The sequence below is a fragment of the Peromyscus californicus genome, unplaced genomic scaffold (genome assembly GCF_007827085.1).
Source record: "Peromyscus californicus insignis strain IS unplaced genomic scaffold, ASM782708v3 Scaffold_5__1_contigs__length_169319896, whole genome shotgun sequence".
Taxonomy (NCBI): domain Eukaryota; kingdom Metazoa; phylum Chordata; class Mammalia; order Rodentia; family Cricetidae; genus Peromyscus; species Peromyscus californicus.
In genome coordinates, this window is record NW_026294573.1 from 26140940 (window position 1) to 26163611 (window position 22672).

General features: G+C 48.7%; 1 protein-coding gene across 1 annotated transcript in view; it reads right to left on the reverse strand.

Annotated features, from left to right (window-relative positions):
• Csmd2 (CUB and Sushi multiple domains 2) overlaps positions 1-22672 on the reverse strand; it is a 573936-nt gene that overhangs the window by 149424 nt on the left and 401840 nt on the right. The window contains 5 exon segments of the mRNA XM_052718591.1: positions 3142-3333; positions 4463-4619; positions 15282-15451; positions 20885-21073; positions 22212-22427. Of these exon segments, the coding sequence (XP_052574551.1) occupies positions 3142-3333; positions 4463-4619; positions 15282-15451; positions 20885-21073; positions 22212-22427 (924 nt within the window).

Sequence of the window (22672 nt, forward strand, 5' to 3'; positions counted from 1 at the left end):
CAGAAGGAGTCCTGGTCCTGCCAAGTCTGATGAACTAACTCCACAGCCCAAGCAGCCTCTGCTTGGACTAACAACATGCTAAGTGCCCTTCCCATGACACCTTTGTGACACCCTCCTCTGCCCAGGTAAATTGGATGCCATCTTCCTGTGTCCCCAGCACAGTTTGGATGAAACAAGTGTATCACAAGTGCATTAAAATAGTGTCCATTTCCCCTGCCATACCAGACTCTTGGCTACAGAGACCTTGCTGTAGACTGCATATCGAGTGTGTGGTAGAGCGTAGGGCACATAACGCAAGTTTAATAAGTATTTGCTGAATGAATAGATGCACGGCCCAGTGAGTAGAAGCTTATTGCTTCCCAGGAAAATTACTGTGTCTGAACCAAGGAAGCATGAGGGAAAATGAAGAGCTTAAGGCTGAGCTGTGCAGCAAAGTAAGTGACTGGTTAAGCAAGGAGCTAAAAGCTGGAGAAGAATTTACAGAGGGGAGACCGAGCTTCACCTGTTACTATGACTGACCATCCCATCAAGCATCACTCTGACCCTGAGGCTTCACCTGGGACCACCAAGGAAGGGTTGCGGGAGGGACCCACTTCCGGTGGGAGTGCTCCCAACACTAGACTTCGTTCTATTTTCCCCGTGGGCCGCCATCCTGTGGCGCTGTTGGGATGGATGGTTCCAACTTGGTTGAAAGACACTGGGGTGAGTGAGCCTGTGGCGGGGAGTGAGTGAGAGGATGAGTGACGATCTGATTGGGAGCAGGAAGCTGGGGCAGCGGGAGGGCGTCATCCATGACCTTGGCCAGGAGCAGCACATCCTATTTCTACCTCAGAGGGTGGGTGTTTGGGACCCAGCTTCATCTCCCTTCCCCATGGGGTCACTTTATTCAAGGGCTGGCCGGAGGCCGGGGGTGGGGTGGGGTGAGGGAGGGTTAATGTGTACAGCTTGCAATGTTCACTAGTGGCGCCTCCTTGAGGTTCTGTTCTTCCTGGCCTGCTCCCTTCTTTCCCTCCTGGGGCTCTGGCTACTACACTTGGGCTGGGGAGTCTCCTTATCCATGAAGGAAACATGAATGTTTAAAAGTTACAGCAGTCACTTCAGTAGCCCATGCTGAACTCTACCCTCAACATGGCATGTGTAACACAGAGAGAGAGAGAGAGAGAGAGAGAGAGAGAGAGAGAGAGAGAGAGAGAGAGAGAGAGAGAGCGCCTCACTTCGCTAAATGCAATGGGGCCTGAGGAAGTCTCATTGAAGAAGCTTTCCAAGGCCTGTAAGTGTAATAGTCTTCCTAGCCCCACTGAGTGAGTCCTCTAAATCCAATGTAACTGACAGGTTGGCCAGCAGAAGGATCTGACAGGGAAGCCTTTCTGCAAAGCAAACAGTTATCTTATGGGAGCCACAGTCTCTCATTTATTTTGCTTGCTTTGATTTGCTTGCCTTGTGGTACCACACTGCTGTCTGTTTATGCGTGTGTCTCTGTGGCTGACCCGAGAGAGCCCGCCTCTGAATTCTAAGCACCTATGTAGGTCCTGGAACATGAATGAAAGAAGAGAATTAAAAAGAGGAATGGTCACAGATGGCAAAGTCCTAGTGCTATAACCCCAGGGCTGGAGCAAGAAAGACAGATGGATCGTTGGGGCCAGTGAGTCTAGCTGAATTGACCAGCCCCAGGCCTCAGAGAGAGAGACCCTGTTTCAAAAAAATGAAGTAGATGACTCCTGAGGAAAAACACTGACCTCTGGTTTTATCATTGAGTGTACACACACACATGGATGCCTATCTGCACACACATGCACACATGCGCGCACACACACACACACACACACACACACACACACACACACACACAAAAAGGAAGAGACATGCCTACAGCCTATCTCAACCTCAGTAACAAAGGAAGAAGACCCTAAGGGCTGTTTATGGGTTGCAACTGACTACTTCCTGGCTTTAAATTCTGGCTCTTGACCCTCTGTGTGTCATGTGGAGACCCCATTACAATGTGGTTATCCAAGTGAGTGGGACCAACCATGGTCCCTAAGGCTTCTCACCATGCTGTTCATCTGGTTGGCCCTGTATGTGTTCAGGCTAGACCATCTGCCAACCCACCTAACCCTCCCAATGGTGAGATCTTATCTATTCTTCCTAGTCTCAACTGAACTGTTGCTTCCTATGTGGAGCTCTCTCACATCATCTGGAGGCTCAACAGAACTCTGTAGACAGGATGCATCCTCATGACAAGGACCATCTGTGTACCTACTCTCTTTGGTAGAACGGGGGCTTCCCAGTGGCAGGGACAGACTTTCCTTTCCTCCTTATTTCTCCGCTCCCACATACACAGACACCTGCCTGCCTATTTCTAGCATGTGTGGTTTGGTAGGCACTCATGACTTCCCCCAGCGGCTATTTCATTCTCATCAAATCCACCTGTGCCACACAGGTACATTGCGGGCGTTGGGAACAGGAGGCTTGACTGGAAAGATCTGGTTTGGGGGAAACAGGATGAGTAGGGCCATGGGATTCTGAGCAGCAGGGAAGGGGAGGGGCTAGAGAAACAGAATGGCGGTGTTTTAATTATGTTTCGGTTCAGCCTTGGACCACTGTCTCTGGTCTTGTGATGCAAGCGCAAAGCTTCTAGGGAATGTCCGCTGATGACTTGCAAGAACCACAGGCTTAGGAAGACGCACGCTCACCACCACAATCTTCTTTAGGCATGAGATTAGATTTAGCTCTTTATCTTAGTCTTTCTCCCAGGACTGCCCTGGAAAAGGGAGCTTGAATTCATTTTGCCTACAGAGAAACTGAGACCTGGAGTCTTGGTGTTGCAGAAAGCCCTGGAGTCACTGCGTCATTCTGACAGAGACTCCTACCACGTCTCTCTTGCCTGTGCTGCAACTCTGAGGGCATGGCTTGGCACCACTGACTCAATGTGTGACGATGGCAAGCCGCTGTGTGGACTGTACTGCCTGTGTGGTGAAGTGTGAGGAAGTGGAGACGGGAGGCTATCAAGCCGCAGTGCTCACTAACAGGCAGAGCCAATCCTGGTGGATGGCCCCAGGTCCTGGATACGCTTTTTGAGGGCAGGGCTGGAGTTCAGGTAAGGGAAAGGCCAAGGAGTTTCATGCCAATCAAGAGGCATCCTACCGACACAGGTGGGCAGTGGTCGGTCCCAGGTCCTGCGTTCCCCACTCAGACACATAAGCTCCTCATTGCCCCGAAGACTGTAGCCAGGGTCACAGCTGAAGGTCACAGAGCTCCCTGCAAAATGACCTCCATCGTGAACTTTGTAGCCAAACTGTGGGGTCCCTGGGTCCTCACATCGGATAAGTTCGAAACCTTTGGAAGACAGAAGAGAAGGAGTGAGCAGAGACCATGGTGACAGAGCCATGTTGCTTCTCTTCCCATCCAGCTTGTATCTTGAGGTGCCCTGGCTACCACCCCAGGTGTGCCAGCCTCAGGCTCATGACCCGGTCCTATCTGCATTCTCTGTGGAGGGAGTATGTGTCTGCTGCTTTATGCAAATGAGTTCAGAATTTAATAGCATGCATACTTGGGGCTGGATTTTCGATTTCTCTGGTTGAGCCTTTAGGGTTCTGTGAGTGGGATCTAGGGCTTCCATTTTGATCACTGGGACACTGTGAGGAGACAGGGCAGCACAGGGAACACCACCATGCAAGCAGCTGTGTTGAAAGGGCTGGAGGAGGAGAGACTCCCATGAGCTCCCTCTCCACTCTGTGGGACTCCAAAGACCTTGCCTCTCATTTGTTATTCATAGGGGTCTCGCAGGTGGGTGTAATTATTGGCACTCTACAATCGAGAGCATTGACTTGGGAAGGTTAACCAAACTGCTCGAAATCCTCACTGTTTTCAGTTAATAGAAATGGAATTCAAATGTGACTCTATTTAATCCCGTTACATGGAGCCGCTTCTGAAAGAGGCGAAACTCCCTGGGTGAGACATCCAGCACCCAGGTGAGGGGAATCCTGAGGAGACCCACGGTGCTCCTGGGGTCACTATGACACAATTGGCCCATCGCAAATAGTGAACAGTCTACTGTCTCTTACACTCACGTCACTGTGAAATTATTGCCACAGTTGTAGAATATTTCCCCCTTACTCACTCAGCTGATTTCCCCTCTGTGTATTAGCTCTGTGAAGTTTTTAAAATGTATGTCCTTTGTATCTGGTTTCTTTTGCTCAGGGTAGTGTTTTAAAGTTTCATATTAATGTTAAAGCATGAATCATTTCTTCCTTTTGGTTGCCAAATAATACTCCATTGTATGGACATACCACATTTTCTATATCCACTCATCAGCTGCCAATCACCCACTGGATTTAAAAGACATATATAAGCATGCATTTGTGTGTGTGTGTGTGTGTGTGTGCGTCTACTGGGCACACCAACTCATATGAACAAAATGGGAAAGTCTGACTTCATAGTCCGTTCAGACCCAATAAAGACTTACTAGAGAACTGAAGTTCAAAGCCTTTGCTGGTGTTTTCGGCATCTGTGATGAAGTCGAGCCACAGCCTGCTGGATGTGCTGTTCAAAGTCACCCCCAGCATCTCAGAGCGGCTGAAGACCCCCAGCAAACGGGCGGAGTTGTTACTGCCATCATAGACCTGGATACCAGAAATCCCAATCCAATGACATCAGAGTTGCGTATTTCAAACAAGGTCTTATCACCCTGCAGCCCATGTTCCCAGTGGGTAGCATCAATAACAGCTGTTAGAGATGCAGGTAGCCATCAGATGCTCAGAAGGTGGCAAAGTGAAGCCAGCAGCTGAGTTGGTTGCCACCTTTCCCCAGCGCTGGGCCCAGTGTGTCTCTATTCTTTGGGAATTGGTTGCTACTCTAACGATCCTGTGCAATCTGCTTGTTTCCTCGGTGCTCATATGCTACCGGCTCACACTTCGGCAGCCTTGGGAGGCCAGGCTGGGGTGGCTTGATTCCCCAAGCCATCTGTTTCTATAGACAGATAGGCTGAAAGCACATGGCATGTGTACATCACTCAACACACAGGCTTGTCCTACCAGCAGATGATACAGTCATTGTTCTGCCTGCCTGTGGCCATGGCCTGCCTTGACTATTCTACTGGATATGATCCCTGGGGCACAAGCAGGATGTAGTTAAAAATGACCACCATGTTCTGGTGACCTGCCTTTCCCCAGGCCAAGCCTCTGCCCCTTCCTGGCATAATGAGGGCTCCAGCCTAGGGCCTGCTGGGTTTGCCAATGGGGGAAATAGTGCTGGCATCTGGCTTCCCTCATTCCCATCTGTCCCCTGAACTTCTGGGTACCAGCAAGGGCAACCATCATTAGAATAATGAACCGGCTCCCTAGGTCTCGGGGTGGCTGCTCCTTTCTAGATGGTTGTACAAATAACAACAGAAGGTGTGATGGAGTGAGAGGCCCCCTGGCACTTTGGTAAATATCAAAGACAGGATCTATGGGTGGGAGATGAATGTCTGCGCACGGCACACAACGTGGTGCCAGCTGCCAGCAAATTGGAACAATGTTTCCACCTTCCATCTCGGAAGCCAAGTCGTCCCGCCAGCTAACAACAGTGCCGAGTGGTGCAGAATTTTGTCGAGGCTCTGAGAGTTCAATCCCTTTCTGGACTATGTGGAGAGAATCCTGGGGTTCCAGTCTGAGATGATAGCTCTTCCAACAGCTGAGCCCTATGCTGTGTTCAAATGGTTATACAAACATTCTTCGAAAAATCGTGTGTGTGTGTGTGTGTGTGTGTGTGTCTATGTCTGTGTGTCCCTGCACATGCATTCGCATGCCATGCTGTGGCCAGAGGACAGTCAGGGTGTTGTTACTCCTGCCTTCCATCTTATTAGAGGCAGGATTTCTTATTTGCTCAGGTTCACTCTCATCTGCCACTGCAGACCCCAGGCTAGCTGGCCTGAGAGCTTCCAGAACTCTCCTGTCCCCACATCCCATCTTGAGGTAAGGGCTCTGGGAATACAGATGCACACTACCATATCCAGTTTTTATATGGGTTCTGAGATTTGAACTCAGATCTTCATGGTTGTATAACAAACTCTTTACCCTCTGAGCTATCTTCAAGACCACAAAAACATTTCTTTAAAACTCATGAAAACATCTGCTGGAATTAATGGATCAAGACATCAATAGTCAACAGTCACTACATCACGATAAGAAATCAGACACCCCGTGCTTCTTAGCGGAGAACAGACCACTGAGGATATGGTTGTCACACCCACCCAGAAATATAAAATGGGGCCAAACCGCGCCTTTATATTGAATTTCCACCTAACAGGGACAACTGAGGTCAGAAGTTCAGAAGAAATGATGCCCCAGGCAGAATCGGAAAAGGAATACAGAGTTTACCAAACAAAGGGATGCACTCCTTGACAAATAAACTAGATGGAAAAGGAAAGGAGATAGGGAAAGCTGTAGGTTAACAAGCAGCCGACAGCAAATCCAGCATGCAGATTTTATTTGGAGCCTGGCTCAAATAAACTGTAAATCCAAAAATATACGATGACATTTATGAGATAATTTGGAGATCTCAACATTCCCTGAATGTTGTATGGTGGTATTAAGAAATTATTGTTAATTAATAAGTACAACGGGTATGGGGTTTTTCTCCTTAATCTCAAAGCATAATTTGTTCCAATCCATTAAGGACCAAAAGGTTATTTGTATCATTATGATAAAATACTCATTGCAGAAAAATGTATAAAACAGAAAAGCACGAAGCAAAGAAAACCTGAATCTGTTAGGTTTCCATGGAGATTGTTCCAGGCTTGTGTGTTCTATGCAGTGTGTGTGTGTGTGTGTGTGTGTGTGTGTGTGTGTGTGTGTGTGTGTGTGTACAAGCAAAAAGGAGGGGCTGGGAAGATGGTTCTGTTGGTAAAATGCCTGTTGCTCAAGCTTGAGGACTTGAGTTTGGATCCCCAGCACCCAGGCTAACAAGCCAGATTTTAATCCTGAGAGCTAGGATTCAGGTGTGAGTTACCAAGCCAGGCTTCTTTAAACAGAACGCTGTGTTTAAAGAATTCTCCCCACCACCAATTTTAAACCCACCTCTACCGCATATGTAATTCTGCATTACTCCATAAACTCAGATTTGTTTGTGAACTTTCTCTTCTATGGCTTTTGTCTGTCATTCTTGCTCTCTGCCCACACTGATTTAGTTAATGTGGTGGTGGCATGTGCCTGAAACCCCAGCACTGGGGAGGCAGAAAGGACCTGGGGCTCTCCCTGGCTAACCAGTCCAAACTGGTGAGCTCCAGAATCGGTGAGAGATGGTGTGATTGAGAAACGCACCTGGCATTGACCCCTGGTCTCCACAGACATGTGAACACGAGTAAATATGTACAGACACACAAACAAGATCAAACTATAGATGCATATGGGAATCAGCTCTTCCACTTAATACAGTGCATATCATCTTCAAGTCTTTAAATAGTTTCCACAGCATCATCTAAATAGCTAAAGGGGATATCCAGCACAAAATGAACACAATCTACAACATGATTATTTACTGATCAGCATTCAGAATACATGCTGAGGCAGGTACACTCGGCAAATACCACAAATAAGAAAGCCAGTGTTTTCCTCCAATATTTTTGCCCTAAATGCATTTGGAATTTATTTTACATATGATGCAACATTCTACCTTTCCCCCTGGTCCATTAGTCATGCAAAAAAAAAACCCTTGAGGGGGTGTTGCTTATTTTTGTTTTTTAGACATGGTCTTACAATGTATCTCTGACTAGCTTAGAACTTGTGATGTAGACCAGGCTGGCTTTAAACTCGCAGAGATTCACCACCTGACTGTTGGTATTAAAGGTGTGTACCACCATTCCAGGCTTCAAAAGCCTGGGATGTTTGTAAACATCCCACCCACCACCAATCTTAAATCCACCTCTGTTGCCTGTATAACTCCAGTATGACCCTGTGAGTTGGGATTTGTGAATATTCTCTCCAGCGGCATTTGTCTGCCCACATTGTTTTAGGTATTGGAGCATTACTGTTAAGTGTGCAGCAGAAGTTTTCAATTGTTTCCTTTACAAAAGAATTCTCTCATATTTACTATCCTAGATAAACTTAAGAGTTTCCAAATTAAAATAGGAAGCAACCCCCTTTCAAAGAAAAGTCCCCATGGTGTTCTGACTGAGTTCCATGAAATGGACTGATTTGAGAAAGCAAAGCACTGAACTGATAAACCATCAAATCTTTTGACGCACAGGTCCGTCTGACCCAGCTGCCACTGTATTGTATAAAGACTCTCTACTTATTCCTGAGCAGTTTTATATTTGCCTCTGCTATCAAGAAGTAAAGCTTAAAAAAATATTTCCAACAGGTTACCATTTGATGGGCCAGTTCGTCAGCATGTAGAGGAGATGGAAACATCTCCCCGAGAAGTCCAAGACAATTTATGGACATCTGGCTCACCTCCCTCTAAGGGCAGAACTTTCCACACAGGATGACATGTGGCAGCGGCATTTCTGTGGACATCCCTGCATGTCTGCTAAAAAAACGTGGGCTTCAGTTCCTCCAGAACGAAGAAGCTGCCTGCGGGAAGTTCATGACTTCCATCATGTCAGATCTCACCAGGCTGTTCTCCAAAGCCGGATGCTGCCCTACCTCACACCAGTCTTGTCCCTGGCTTTATACCCATGCCAGCGCTCGGTGTTCTCAGGCCAAGATGGGCTCTTTTCCAGTCTGATGGATGTGGAACAGAATCGTATTTCCATTAGCTTTCCCAGACTACCACTGGGTCTGAGCTGTGGTGACTGAATGCTGACCAACAATTCCACCACCCTCCTGTCAACTTCCGGTTTTTGTTCTCTGTGGGTATTTCTTCACATTTGTTATAGTCCTGTCTTCTTTTAAAATCAAGTTTTATAATTTTCTTGTAAAAATTATCCACGTGCTGGAGGGGGGCAAATTTCTAGATGCTTTCCAGTTTTTGCCTCAATAATAAATGAGAATTTTATTTTCCTGATTACATGTTTTAATTGGTTACAGAAACACCAGCTGCTTTGTTGAATTGTCTTATTGGTTCTGATAGCTTATTAGTTGAATCATTTGTGTCTTCTAAATGAATGAGACAATTTTCTACCCTCCTTTCTAATTTTTATGGCTTCCTTTGTTATGTCTGGGTCTAACTGTAACGGCTTGGCTCGGCAGCATGGTGTCGAGAGCGGTTGGCAATGGTGTGGCCACTGGTCTTGTCGCTTTGCTGCCTGGAGCCTGCTGGAAATTTCCCCATTAAACCTCACGCTTATTGTGGTGTTTAGAGGCCCTTCCTGCTGTCCTGCTGAGAAGGTTCCACTCTCAGTTTGTTGTTTTTAGAATCTTTTAAGAATCCTGACTGGGGATTGGCTCTCATCACAGGATGTTTAGAATGTATTAACAGGACCCTTTCTTTCTTCCTCTCTCCCTCCCTCCCTCCCTCCCTCCCTCCCTCCCTCCCTCCCTTCCTCTCCTTCCTTCTTTCCCTCCTTCCCTCCCTTTCTTTTTTTCTAACCTATACCTAGGATATTAGACTGAATCACAAGACATTCTCAGTGTTTGAAGAGTCTAGACCCAGACAATGGCAATCTCATGCAGGGAGTCGAAACAATAACATTGTGAGTCTTTCTATTGGGCAGACACAGCCTCAGAGTCTTGGATCCTGCCTGCTTTGCTATCTTTATATTGACATGCTGCTGGATTCAATCCTGTATTGTCTAGGGGCTTTTAGATCAATGATCATAAGTAGGATTGGCCTACTAGGTCCATGCTTCAGTTTTTATTTTTTAATATTTAGGTTTTACACTACAAATTATATTGACAAGTTTTATCTGTGTGGAATATGGAGCGATGTTATGATGTATAAATAGTGAACAATTAAATGAAGCTAATTAACATATTCATCACTTCAACTACCTCTCTCTTTCTTTCTGACAGAGACTCTCCCTGAACCTGGAGTTCACTGATTTGGCTAAGCGGGCTGGCTAGCAAGTGCCAGGGTCTCCCTGTGTCTGCCTTTTAGTACGGGACTGCAGATACGCACCTATGAGATGAGTCTGGCTTTCATGTGGGTTCTGGGGATCCGAACTCAGGTCGTCATGCTTGTGTGGTAGGCACTTTGCGAATGAGCAACCTCTCCAGCCCCACTTATCACCCTTTATTGTGTGATTTTTAAATGCGCAATCTGTTATAAGTACTCTACCCATCCCTTTATGCAATAGATCCCAAAGACAAAGCCCTGGTCCTCTCCCCAGGTAGGGCTCTGCCCCATTTGACCATCACCTGCCTCCCCACTGCCCCTTCCTCCAGCCTTTCTTTAACACCCGTGCCATTTATAAACGTGAACTGGGAGGTGGATCTTTATTTTTCTTTATTTCCAGAGCAGCTTGATTACTGCAGGGTTTAGCTGTAAACTGGGCTGGGCCTGAAGCTTGGGGAGGTGACAGTTTGCAAAAAATGGTGTCTTGTTTACTTGGGTTTTCACTTTCTAATATTAGTGCTTTTAAAAATATTTTAATTATGTGGTTACGTGTGTGTGGTATGTGCATGTGAGTACAGTGACAGCAGAGGCCAGAAGGGGGCGTTAGATCTCTTGGAGATGAAGCTACAAGCAGTTTTGAGTTGTAAGACATGTGCTGGGAGCTGAACTTGGGTCCTCCGGAAGATCAGCACAAACTCAACCTCTGAGCCATCTCTCCAGTCCTAAATATTACCATTTTCTAATCATATATATATATATATATATATATATATATATATATATATATATATATATATAATTTTCTAATCATGTATATAATCATATATATATAACACTTTATCTCAGATATATGTATATATAGCATTTTATATGCCTGTTTCCATTTCTTTTGAACGTTCAGATTTCTTGGCTTACAGATATCCTTATTTTCCTATCACCATCCTCTAGATCACAGCCACATTTATATCCCTCTTCACCGAGTGTTCTACACCTGCCACGTCCTCTTTTGATCAGTCTTGCCAGGGTTATTAGTCTCTTTTGAAAGTTTTTTCCTACTAACTTCCTTATTTGGCTGATAGATTGATTGAGACAGGATCTCATCGTGTAGCTCAGGTTGGCCTGGAACTCACTGGGTAGCTGAGGCTGTTCTTGAACTCATGACATTCTTCCTGCTCCGTTCCCGGGTACTGGAATCACAAACTTGAATCATCATGCCCAGTTTCTGCTCTTCCTTTGAAGCCATCTTTTCCAGTCTGAGTGTACGGATGCCTGCCATCCCAGCTTGAGGCAGGAGGATGGAGTGTTGGGGTGCTCCACCTGGAGACTCTCCAACACAAGTAAGCAGACAAACAGGTGTCTTTCTCCTCCTCTCTTTGGGTTTATTCTGTCGCCGTATAAAGTCACCAAGCCCTTATTTATTTTTCCTGTGGGTGATATGTCAGAGACTCACAGAGGTGTATTAGAATTTTCCCTGGGAAACCCCACAATGACCAACTTTATTAAAGTATATTTTATATTTCTAGTAGCCATGTTATTTGGCACATCAAGTTTTATTGTGGAATGATTGAACATTTCATTAATACAAAAGAATCCTCTTCTTCATTTCCTTTTGAGAGGTGGAGATGTTCTCAGGAGCGTCCCGTAATGAGCTGATTTCATTTTTCTGTGTTACCACCTCCCTCCATTGTCTCTATTCGGTGTTTTAATTGGATGATCATGTTTTTCATCTCCATCCAATCTTTCCTCATCGGAGATAGCTCTGTTTTCATTATTGCCTATTTTGTGCCATAAATACAATATTCTCTCAAGCCCTGTGAAGAATACCAATTAGGAGCTTTAAAAGTATGTTTCTGTTCTTTGTGGCAAACAGAGGGGCAATTAGCTCTGATCTCTCAGACAGGTCCCCTTCTCATCTGAATATTCACACATAGCTGGTTAATTTCCTTGTTGGCACCACATTGCAGAGGGAGAATGGAAATGGAGAATATAAACACCCCCTCCATTCTAAGGGGGAGCAAAGGGGCTGTGCCCCAGAGTGCCCCAGCATGCAGAAGCGTTTCCAGTGTTGGGGTGTTGGGGATGGTGGCAGCTTGTTCTCTAACTGAGTTTGACAACTCTTAATGATCTTTTCCTGGAGTATCAACAAGAGCCAGGATGTTATGTCAGGAGAGAATCAGGGCTCTGTTGTCTCTCAAGCCTAGTGCTCATGCTTAACAGTGAGGAGGATTGAGATCTTGTCCCAATAATGGCCTTGTCCTCTGCTGCGCATGGATGCTCCTTTTCAAAAAAATGTATGTCTATGCAGGTGTGGGTGGGTATATATGGGTGTGGGTGCATGGGGTGTGTAGGCCGGAGGTCAGTCTTCGGTGTTGTTCCTCAGGAGCCATGTGCCTTGCCCTCTGCTATAAGTCTCTCTGGGTCGTGTAGCTCAATGGCTAGGCTAAGATGGCTGACCAGAGAGCCCTGGGGATCCCCTGGCTTCCGCTTTGCCAGGGCTGGTTTTGCGAGCCTGTGTCCCCATGCCTGGCTTTTTGCATGGTGTTGGGGGTCTTCATGCTTGCGTGGGAACACTTTACCCACTGAGCCACCTCCCCAGCCCTCCCTTGGAATCTATGACCCTTAATTCACAGGCCGGGAATCATCATGGGATGCTCTCTGCTATGTTACAAGGAAGCAAGGCAGCTCTCCTCAGTTGCAGCACCGTGTTCCTGGGCTTACAGCCTCTAGGCCTCTAGAACTGAGAACTGGATGAGCCTGTGTTTTTATATCTGTTCAGAAATTCCTTGACGTTGTATATGAAAGGCACCCTTGCCTGATTTCCATCTTTCTCCACTTGCCTTTAGCTATCCTGACGGGAACCTGTGCACACTGTATTATGTGCATGTGCATCCTCTGATAACTTGATCTGGGGGTTGTCTTTCTGTATGACTGTGTTTTAAGGCCCCTCCTGTCTTGCTCATGTTAGGGTGGCAGGAAGATCGACTTCAGGGACCATAACAAAAAGAGTGAGTTGGCAACAGGAAACCCAGACATGTGGCCTCATCCAAACTTCAGGGGACTTTTAGTTTTTAGGGTAATGAGCAGGTCAGGAGTCATATATGCAGCAGAACGGACAAGCTTCAGGTTTGGCGGATCAGTCAACTGCATGAAACACACTAATACTGTCTTGGAAGTCCAAGTGTGGAGAAGGTGACAGATATTCAGATTCTGCTCAGGTGTGCTCCAGCCGCCTTTGGAGGCACAGGTAAGGAACACACCGGCAGTGTGGAAAACGAACCAGTTGCACCAAGGCAAGGGGCAGAGGATGCTGAGGGCAACTCTCCTGCTCCGGGCATCTTGCCTGGCTAGCTGTGTTGAGGTCAGCCAACTGGCAGGGATGGCATTCCTGCTGACTGTGGTTGCCAGGCAGCTCTGCATCCCACTTGGGAAGCTATGACTGGCAGTTTCTTTGAGTCCTAAAACAGCTTTGTTATCTGTGCACATCCTGAGTTCCTCCTACGAGGTTGAAGAGTCCTGGGGGGAAGAGCTGGGACAGGAAACGGACAAAGAATGCCGTCCCGTCTCCTGGGGACCTCGCCTTCCCTTCTCCACAAGCTTGTCCTAAAGCTCTCAACCTCCCTAACGCTGCGACCCTTCGATACAGTTCCTCATGCTGTGATGACCCCCAACTATAAAATTATTTTCATTGCTACTTTGTAACTGTAATTTTGCTACCGTTACGAATTGTAATGTAAATATCTGGTATGCAGGATATCTGATAGGTGACCCCTGTGAAAGGGTCATTCGATTCCCAAAGGGGTCACAACCCACAGGTTGAAAACCACTGCTCTAGATGGTTTGTGATTTCAGGTGTGTGTGTGTGTGTGTGTGTGTGTGTGTGTGTGTGTGTGTGTGCTGAAAAGCAAAAGCCATCAACATGTCCCAATGCTCACTGGGTTGTTTTATACATTACTCAGTTATTTCATGAGGAGTGAGGTAAGAGTGAGAGATGCTGCCACCTAGATGATGAATGAGCTAGTGTGCGTGCGTGCGTGTGTGTGCATGTGTGCGTGTGTGCATGCGTGTGCATGTGTATGTATGTGTATATATGTGTGTGTGTGAGTAAGAGAGAGAGATAGAGAGAATGAGTGCACAGGCTCCAGGGTTGGGTCCGTGTACCAAGTGTACATAAACACTTTAATGGCTCTTCTTTATCCTTCCTGTGCACAAAGCATGCAGACACATGGTGCAGATGCAAGTGAGCAGACCAGACACATAGATGCACATACATGTGGAAACGTATGTAAGAAAGTGTGTGCACACACACATCATATGCTCACACATTCACACTACACACTCCAACCATATACACACATGTACCACAATACACATGTATACACACACACACACACACACACACACACACACACACACACACACATTCTATGAACTCTTAATTGTTCAGATTTAAGGTCATGGTCCATGGTTAGGGTTTCTATTGCTGTGAAGAGACACCATGACTATGGCAACTCTTACAAAGGAAAACATTTAATTGGCTGGTTTACAGTTTCAGAGTTCAGTCCATTATCATTATGGTGGGACATGGTGACATGCAGGCAGACATGGTGCAGGGGAAGGAGCTGCGTCTTGATTCCACAGGCAACAGGGAGTAAACTGAGACATGGGCGTGGCTTGAACATATATGAGACCTCAAAGTCCACCCCCACAGGGACACACTTCCTCTAACAAGGCCATAGGTATTTCAACAAAGCCACACCTCCTATTAGTGCCACCCCCTGTGAGCTTATGGGGGCCACTTACATTCAAACTACCACATTCCACTCCCTGGCCTTGTAACAATATACTGCAAAATGCATTTAGTCCAATTTCAAAAGTCTCCATGTGGATGTACTTGTGTGTTTGTGTATGTGGGGTTGATGTTAGGTGTCAATCTCTGGAGCTTTTACACTTATTTTTAGAGACAGGGTCTCTCACAGACCCTAGAATTTACTGACTGGCTAGACTAGCTGGCCAGGATTACAGCTGTGACCACCATGCTGGCTTTACACATGGGTGTGGGGGATCCAAACTCCTTATGCTCACACAGCAGGCCCTTTACCAACTGAGCTCTCTCCCACTATTTTACCATGCGGTTAACTCACATCTGTAAGAGCAGACAGTTCCTAAGCCAATGCTAAGGCCACACACTTTTTCCCAGGAGAGGCTGTCCATCAGAACTCAGGTGGAAGCGGGAGGTTTGGGCCACCCACACGGGGACAGATGGGGAGGTAGCCACACTTTGCACACTACATGAAATCAACTGTCATTACCTTGAGGAGGTCTCCTTCCGCGAGTTCAAATGCCTTGGCTTTAAGTTGAATCCCCTTCCCTGGCTGGGTCTGGATGGAGTAGATACATTCGTGATTGTTATTGTAGTTCACAGGAAAGTTGGGGGACAGCAAAGTGCCCTGAGTGCCCGTGACCGAGTTCCCACACTCCGCTGGAACGACAATCATAACATCCACAGATTAACCCACTCACACAAAAAGCCACTTGCATCTCTGCATAACCTCGCAGGGGTGACAAGATTGTCTGCCTGCCTGCCTGCCTGCCTGTCTGTCTGTCTGTCTCCAGGACAGCCTACCAAACTTTTAACAGCACCAGCTCCCCCACAGCTCGGCCTGCCTCCTTCATCTCTCTTGCTCTGCTTGTCTCTGCTCACACCATGGGACATCCTTCTCTTTCACTCTGTTAGTTTATAAAGCACTGCCCCCCCCCACCTGTCTGCACGGTATCACAGCAACAGAAGGATGCTAGAGAAAGAGGCAGCCAGACCTAGAAAGAGGAGACCTTTCAGGACTCACTGTTAGGTGCGAGGAAGGGATGAATTACAATCGCTAACCCTTACACACAAAACACCGCAGCCGCTTTACCAGGGCCATCCCAGCCAAGAGTCACAAACACCAGACCAACGGGCAAGCACAAGCCATCTTCCCTAGTGTAGACACAGGAACCTGAACGGAGCTGCTTGCACCTAGTATCAATCCAGAAAGAGGATGGGCTGGAAATGCCACCTCCTTGGGCCTGTGTTAGGTAGGGGTTCTGGGGCTCTGAGAAAGTTTTAGCACAAGCTTATCAAAACTCCGCTTCATCTGGCAGCCAATAAAACCACCCTAGCTCTGGAAACCTGTTTCCTGCCCTGCAGAAACCATTTTTTTCCTACTGTTCTCATGCCTGTATTTATAGCAGGCATCACATTCTACTTGACTTGTCAGTATTTCCATCTCTTCTGCTGTCCTATGATTCTTTGGGGGATTGTCATAGATCCATCCACATGGGCAGTGCCTGACTAGCTCAGACTTGGTGGCAAGGCATGGCTAGCGAGCCTGCAGTGGGCTCTCTAGGGTCACTGATTGTGAGGCTCCCGTCTGTGACTCCTGTGTTGAGGCACCTGCCACATTTCTCCCCGCTTGCCTTATATTTGCATACATCTCCTACCCCAACTATGAGCCACATGAGGGCCAGGGTTTGAAGAAGCTGTACATTTCCAAGGCCCATAGCCATAAGATAAATGTTGGTCAAATAAACGAATGAATGGAGGAATGCAGCTATACACGGATCTCAGTAGAGGCACGGAGCTAAAAATAGCCAGGTTCCAGAAGGGTGGAAACAGGAGTCCAGATGGCAGGCTCATTACATGTCTGGACAGACGGGAGGTTTGGAGCGCGTCTCTGTGGTGGTTGGTGGCACGTCTCCTTTCCCCTGCTGCTGCTCTGTGCCCTTACTCTTGGCTGGAAGGACCTGCAAGTCCACTAAGAGGCCATTAGTCGGTTCTAGTCGCCCTAAGCTGTGACACCCACAGGGCACGTGGAGACCTTCGGAGCTGAGTCTTGGTCCTCAGAGCTTCTCTTAGATCTTTGACAGAGGTGGCTGTGTCCCGCTACCAAGTCTCTACTTTTCGATGGGCTCTGTTCCCCTCCCAATTCGGTTCTCTGCTTTAGTTTCCCAAGATTTTGCATAAGACCTTGTTTGTTTATCTTGAAGGAGACAGGGTGCCTGGGGTGCCTGAAACTCAGCGGGCGAGCAAAGTGACAAAGTATCAGATGAATGTTCCAAACCAGGGTATAAAACTGGAGGGGCAAGGTGGGTAGACACCCTGGGGGCAGTAGCTGCTGACAATTTCAGCAAGCATCTCTCTAGCCTGCCTATTTTCTGGGTACCCTCAGATGAGGGTGTGGCTTGGGGGTGCTGCTGAGACTGTGCACAGTTTAACATGGTGACTCGGTCTATCTGCGGCAGTGCCCTACCATCTCTGGACTTCCCACTCTCTCCCTCCACCTAGGCAGAGGCATGAGGTGAGCGGGATGGAAAGACTTTCGAGGCCGACAAGTTGTATCAGCTCTCTGAACCTTGGGCTCCTTATCTGGATTGTAAGCATGTCCTCCTGAGACTAGAGAATAAGTGTGTAACGTCTGATGTGTGAAACAGGTGAACACGGAGGGAGTGGTCAAGCCCGTGTGTGGGCCTTCACTCGGTAATTCTTCCTCTGGATTCCAGCTTGTCTGCCTCCACTGGGCGTGGAGTCCCGCCTGCTCTGGACTGTCGGGAATCTTGTGGTAAGCTCTTCGCTGTTCAGGTTCACAGTGCCCTTACTGTTCCGAAATCCCCTTGCCCTTTGCACAGATCAGGACAGCTGGTTTCAAAAGTGGCTTTCGGCAGAACTTTAGACTGCCTTCCCAGCCTCAGCTTCCTGCACACCAGCTTTCTGTCTGGTCTCCGGCCTAGTGAGACCCTCCCATCTCTCCCCTACACCCAGCACATATGTAAGAAAGGTAGCAGGACTGCTCGCCTCAGAGGTTGCCAGTCCCTACCCAGTGAGAGATCCCTGACTCCCTACCCAATGAGAGATCCCTGACTCCCTACCCAGTGAGAGATCCCTGACTCCCTACCCAGTGAGAGATCTCTGACTCCCTACCCAGTGAGAGATCCCTGACTCCCTGCCCATTGAGAAAGCCCTGACTCCCTGCCAGAGCTTTGCTTGGTTCTAGGCACCAGAGAAGGGACAAGAGAAGGAAGGGGTGTGACATTTGTTTCTGGGAGCGTTTCCAAAGAGGCAGGGGAGATGAGCAGATGCCACAGGAAGCCAAACACGGCGTAAATGGAAACAAACCAGTGTTCCAGAGAAACAAACAGGCACATGCCCAGGGAAGTGCCGCCGCTGATTCAGACATCTGTGACTTCTGTCACCCCTGTGAGATGAGGTCTCGGTAAGGGCAGGGCAGGGGCTGTGTCTTATCCATCAGTCTGGGGCTCCTGAGACAGAGGGTTAGGTCTTCTCCATCGCTCTGGGTCTTCCAAGGACAGGGCCACATCTCTTGCTGTAGACTGGGGTCCCCTCCCAGGGTCAAGGCTGTCTCTTTGACATCAAATGCAGGAGCTCCTGAAGTCAGGGGCTGGATCACCCTGTCATACCATGAATTAGAGCTAAGGGCTGTTTGTATCCTCTGTGGCTGGGAATGTTCCTGGTAGCAGAGAGTGGGCTAAATCATCTCAGTGACACCTCCCGAGAAGGTAGCAAGTGAGAGCACCCCTCCGGGTGGGCAGGCCCGCCATAACTCTGGCGGGCGTCTCTGCCGCAGGGCTGGTTGTAATTAGAGGTGATTATAATTGCTGCTGCGTTATTAATGCCATGTGAAACAGAAGACAAATGTAATAATGAAAATATTGTGTGGTGTCATGAACAAACAGTAATTGGAATAATGAGTTAAAGGATGAGTTGGTGGAACGAGACTGGCGAGGCGGGCGCTTTGGCGGGAGCGAGCATCTGGGGGCCTCGAGAACCCCATTGGAGGCAAACTCTCTCCAAGCCTCTCATGGGGGGGGGGTGTTTCCAGTTACGAGGGAGGGCAGTTGCTGGTGGTCAGGTCTGGCCTGACCTTCCCCAGGGTGAGTTCTGCGGCAGCTTTTTGTCTGACTGCTTCCCCCCCTGAATTTGTAAAAGATTATTGACAAAGTAATGGCAAGTCGTTAATCCATAAAGAAAATGATAAAAATGTTATTGGCAAAATGACAAGTATGTGGTTCCCCCGGCTTATGGAAAGGATGCCACCTCATCTAGAACAAGTCAGATGTGGTTATCTCCACTTCATAAATGAGGAAGCTGGCAGAAGGGTCTGGTGGTACTAATGGCTGGGTAATTGGCAGAGCAGAGATGTGCCTTTGATCTCTGTGTGCCTGCTCAGCAGGGCACAGGCCATCCTGACAGCCTGGTCAGTCATCCTCTGCAGAGCCCTGGGCGCCATGGAGCTGCCAGGGCAGGGCTGACCTCATAGGCTTGCTTTGCGCCTTTCCTTGTCTTTCTTGTTTTTGTGTGTTTGTGCACTTGCGTGGGTATACGTGTGGAAGCCAGCGGGCAACGTCAGCTCTACTGTCCACCTTGTTTTGTTTTTGAGATGGGGTCCAATAAACCTGGAGCTTGCCAAGATGACAAGCTGGGTGGCCAGGCAGCCCCGGGGATCCCCTCGACTCTGCCTTCTCAGTGCTGGCTTACAAGTGTGTGTCACCGTGCTTGGCTCTTTTATGTGGGGCTGGGGATTGAACTCGGGTCCTCACGCTTACAAGACAAGGACTTTGCTGGCTGAGTTACTGCCCCAGCCTCCCTCTGTCTTCTGTTTTTTCTCCTTCCCTCTCCTCTCCCCTCCCTCTCTTCTTCTCTCCTCCCTTCTTCCTCCTCTGTGTGTCTCTCTCTCTCTCTTCTTCCCTGCTTCAGGATTGAACTAGGGACCTCCTGCATGCCAGGGAAGCTCTCTACGGCTGAGTCACATCCTTCGCATCTCATGGGCTTTGGAGATGCTGGCTCCTCTTTCAATGGATGTGGTGCTACTTTGATCTGTTCTGTACGTTTGCTGAGAGCTCTGTGGCTGCCTGGGAGCATGGCGAGTACTTCACTAACCCACCCTGTGTCCTACTCACCCTTGCACTGAGAGCATCCAGCAAACAGGGCCTCCAGCCTTATAAACCACCCACAGTAGCAACTGCCCCCACCTCCTAGGCTATCACGGTACTTCCCACTCCCTCTGGGCCCAGGGCCCTGATTAACCTTCTTTTGGACTCTGGTAAGAACACAGGCCAGCCTGGTGCCAACGCCCCGCCCACTCCCTGTCCTCACCATCTCTGATTCCTCTGCCACTTGCACCCAGATGACTTCCCAAGCAGCCTCCTGGCTGAGGCCTGGCCAATCTGTCTCCTCATGTCCAGCTCCTCCCTATCTCTACTAAAATGCCCTTCACTGGAGGGCCCTCCCTGCCCACCTTCCCAAAGCAGCAGCCTCCCTCTGGCACTTCCTCTGCTGACTGACTTTCCTCTGTGCTTCTCAGTCCTGCATACGCAGTATGTGCCTATGTGTTTCCAGGGTGTTCCCCACTGTGAGGGGTGGGGATCCCCTCTCTGTGCTGTTCACTTTTTGCATCTCCAGGAACTAGAAGCTGGACTAGGGTGTATTAGATGCATCATAACTGATCCCAGCTCCTGCCTTTCCTCTCCCTGGCTGGCTGGAGGGTCTTCCTAGGGATTTTCCAAGACCAGACACCCCTGTGCAGCTGGATTTGGACTCCTATTGGGCAATGGCTGTGCCTCTTCCACTAGGTCCCAGCTATCGTGCTTTGTAAGAGGCATCTGAAGGCAGCGGCCTGTGCTAATGGCTAGGGGTGAGCATCCTGGAGCCTACTGGAACTGCTTGGCAAAGGCCAGGCCAGGCTGTAGAGCAGATTCCTCTGCATCTCACAGAGATACTTAGGGTGCACATCCAACATCCCCCTGTAGGTAAGTGTAACTCTGCTGATCTCAGACCCAGGCCCGTTAGCCTCCCGGTTGGGTGCAGCCCCCCCCTCACACCCCGTTAAGGGAAACAGAATGAAAGCACGTGACCACCTACCAACACACCTTGGCAGAGGCGAGCTCCACAGGCGCCGTCTGCCCCCCAGGCACGTGATGCGGGCCGTGCCCTCCAGACGGTACCCGGGGAAGCAGGAGAAGGTCAGGGTGTCACCCACACCAAACTGTAAGCCCTTCCGGATGCTGTAGGCTGGGACCTCAGGCTCCTCACAGGGTTCCAGGTCATATTCTGCAAAGGAAAGCCGTGGGAGTGTTAGGCACAGAGACAGCTGGGGACAGTCACACTGCCAGGGAAAGGACCAGAAATGAAGACAGAGACTATAGCATGCTAGCCCTCAACAAGTGTGGGGGAAAAGAGTCATCCTGAGGGCTGAGATCAAGACAAATGTTGGGAACCCTCATTACTGGGGCTCAGATTCTTGGAGAACTTCTGAGGGTCCTCTCTCTCCTCCTTGTTCCTTTGGTTCCATTTGAACCCCGAGACCTGGGCTGGCAGATGCTCTGGCACTTTCTCTCCAGGCACACAATCAGCCGTTTTCAAGGGTCAGAGTCTGTGACCCTGCTTCAAGCAATTTGCACTAGCATCCTGACTCCAAATGCCTCTCTCAAAGTTTCCTCTGGGTGAGGCTGGCTTTGAGATCAACAGTAAGCATGGTGGGTGGTAATGATGGGCCAAGGATCTGCATGATGTCTTTAGTGACAGCATGAAAGTGACTTCTCTCGATGCCCAGTGCTCTGTATAGTGGGGATGAGGGTCCTACTGGCCAAGCCTGCCCAGGCAGGTGACCTGGGGCTTCTATGTAGAGGGTAGTAAGAAACTAAAATGAGACCCATCCAAGGAGGAAGCTGTTAGTCCCTCTGTCTTGCTGATGCAGGAAGCCTTTGAGTACCAGGATGAGGGTACTGGAGACAGAGGTGATGGAGTAAAGCCCTAGTCTCTCTGAATGCCAAGAGCTTTTTGGGATTCCCCAATACAGAGCTAAATACACATTGGTCTAAAATTAGTATTGATGCTGATGCTAAATGAGACTCAAACATTGATTCCCTAACTCTCAACTCTTTCCTTCTGGGATGGGGTTGTAGACCAGTAGAAGTGAGCCAAGAGGGGACTGTGAAGCAAGGAGAGCCGGAAGGGACGTCTAGGAAATCCTCTAGTTCAGCCATCTGGGTGGTCACGTTCAGTGAGTCAGAGAATGAACCTACTAATCCACACCAAGACCATTCCTGGGAAGTTCTCCCTTGTGTTTAAGCTAAGCATCTCTGGCTGCAGTATTGAAGTCAGTCATCCCAAGACCGGAGGGTGGAGGGTGGGGGTGGGGAGAATGGTTCCCTGGTTTCTTTTCCCCAGGGACGGTCACACTCATTACCTGAGAAGGTGATGTTGAATCCTTCATAGGACATGGAGAAATCAGAGATGAAGCGGACCTGGGCGGTGAAGTTGCCATAGAGCCCAGCGCTGATGGGTGCTGGCAGCCTCGAACCGGTCAGCTGCCTCAGGGGCTGGGAGAAGCTGCCATTCTCAGTGATGAGGAGGTAATCATGGCCGCTCTCCAGGTGGAAGGTGTGGAAGGTGAAGAACACCCCTGCAGAGAGAGCAGAGGCCCAGGCTGGGGTGGGCAGGCGGCTAGACACAAGCGCCTCATTCTGGTGGTGGTCAGCACTTGCAAGGGACAGTCATGGAGTCTGTACCGTGGGCAAGGATCCAGGGTGAGGAGGAGGGGAAGGCCAATGCGTTTTAAAAATGGCTGCGGTCAGAGGATAGATGCTAGGCTGAATGTAGATCAGCCTGCCATGGGTGCCTAGACAGCAGTCTACAGCAGGGAGAGGG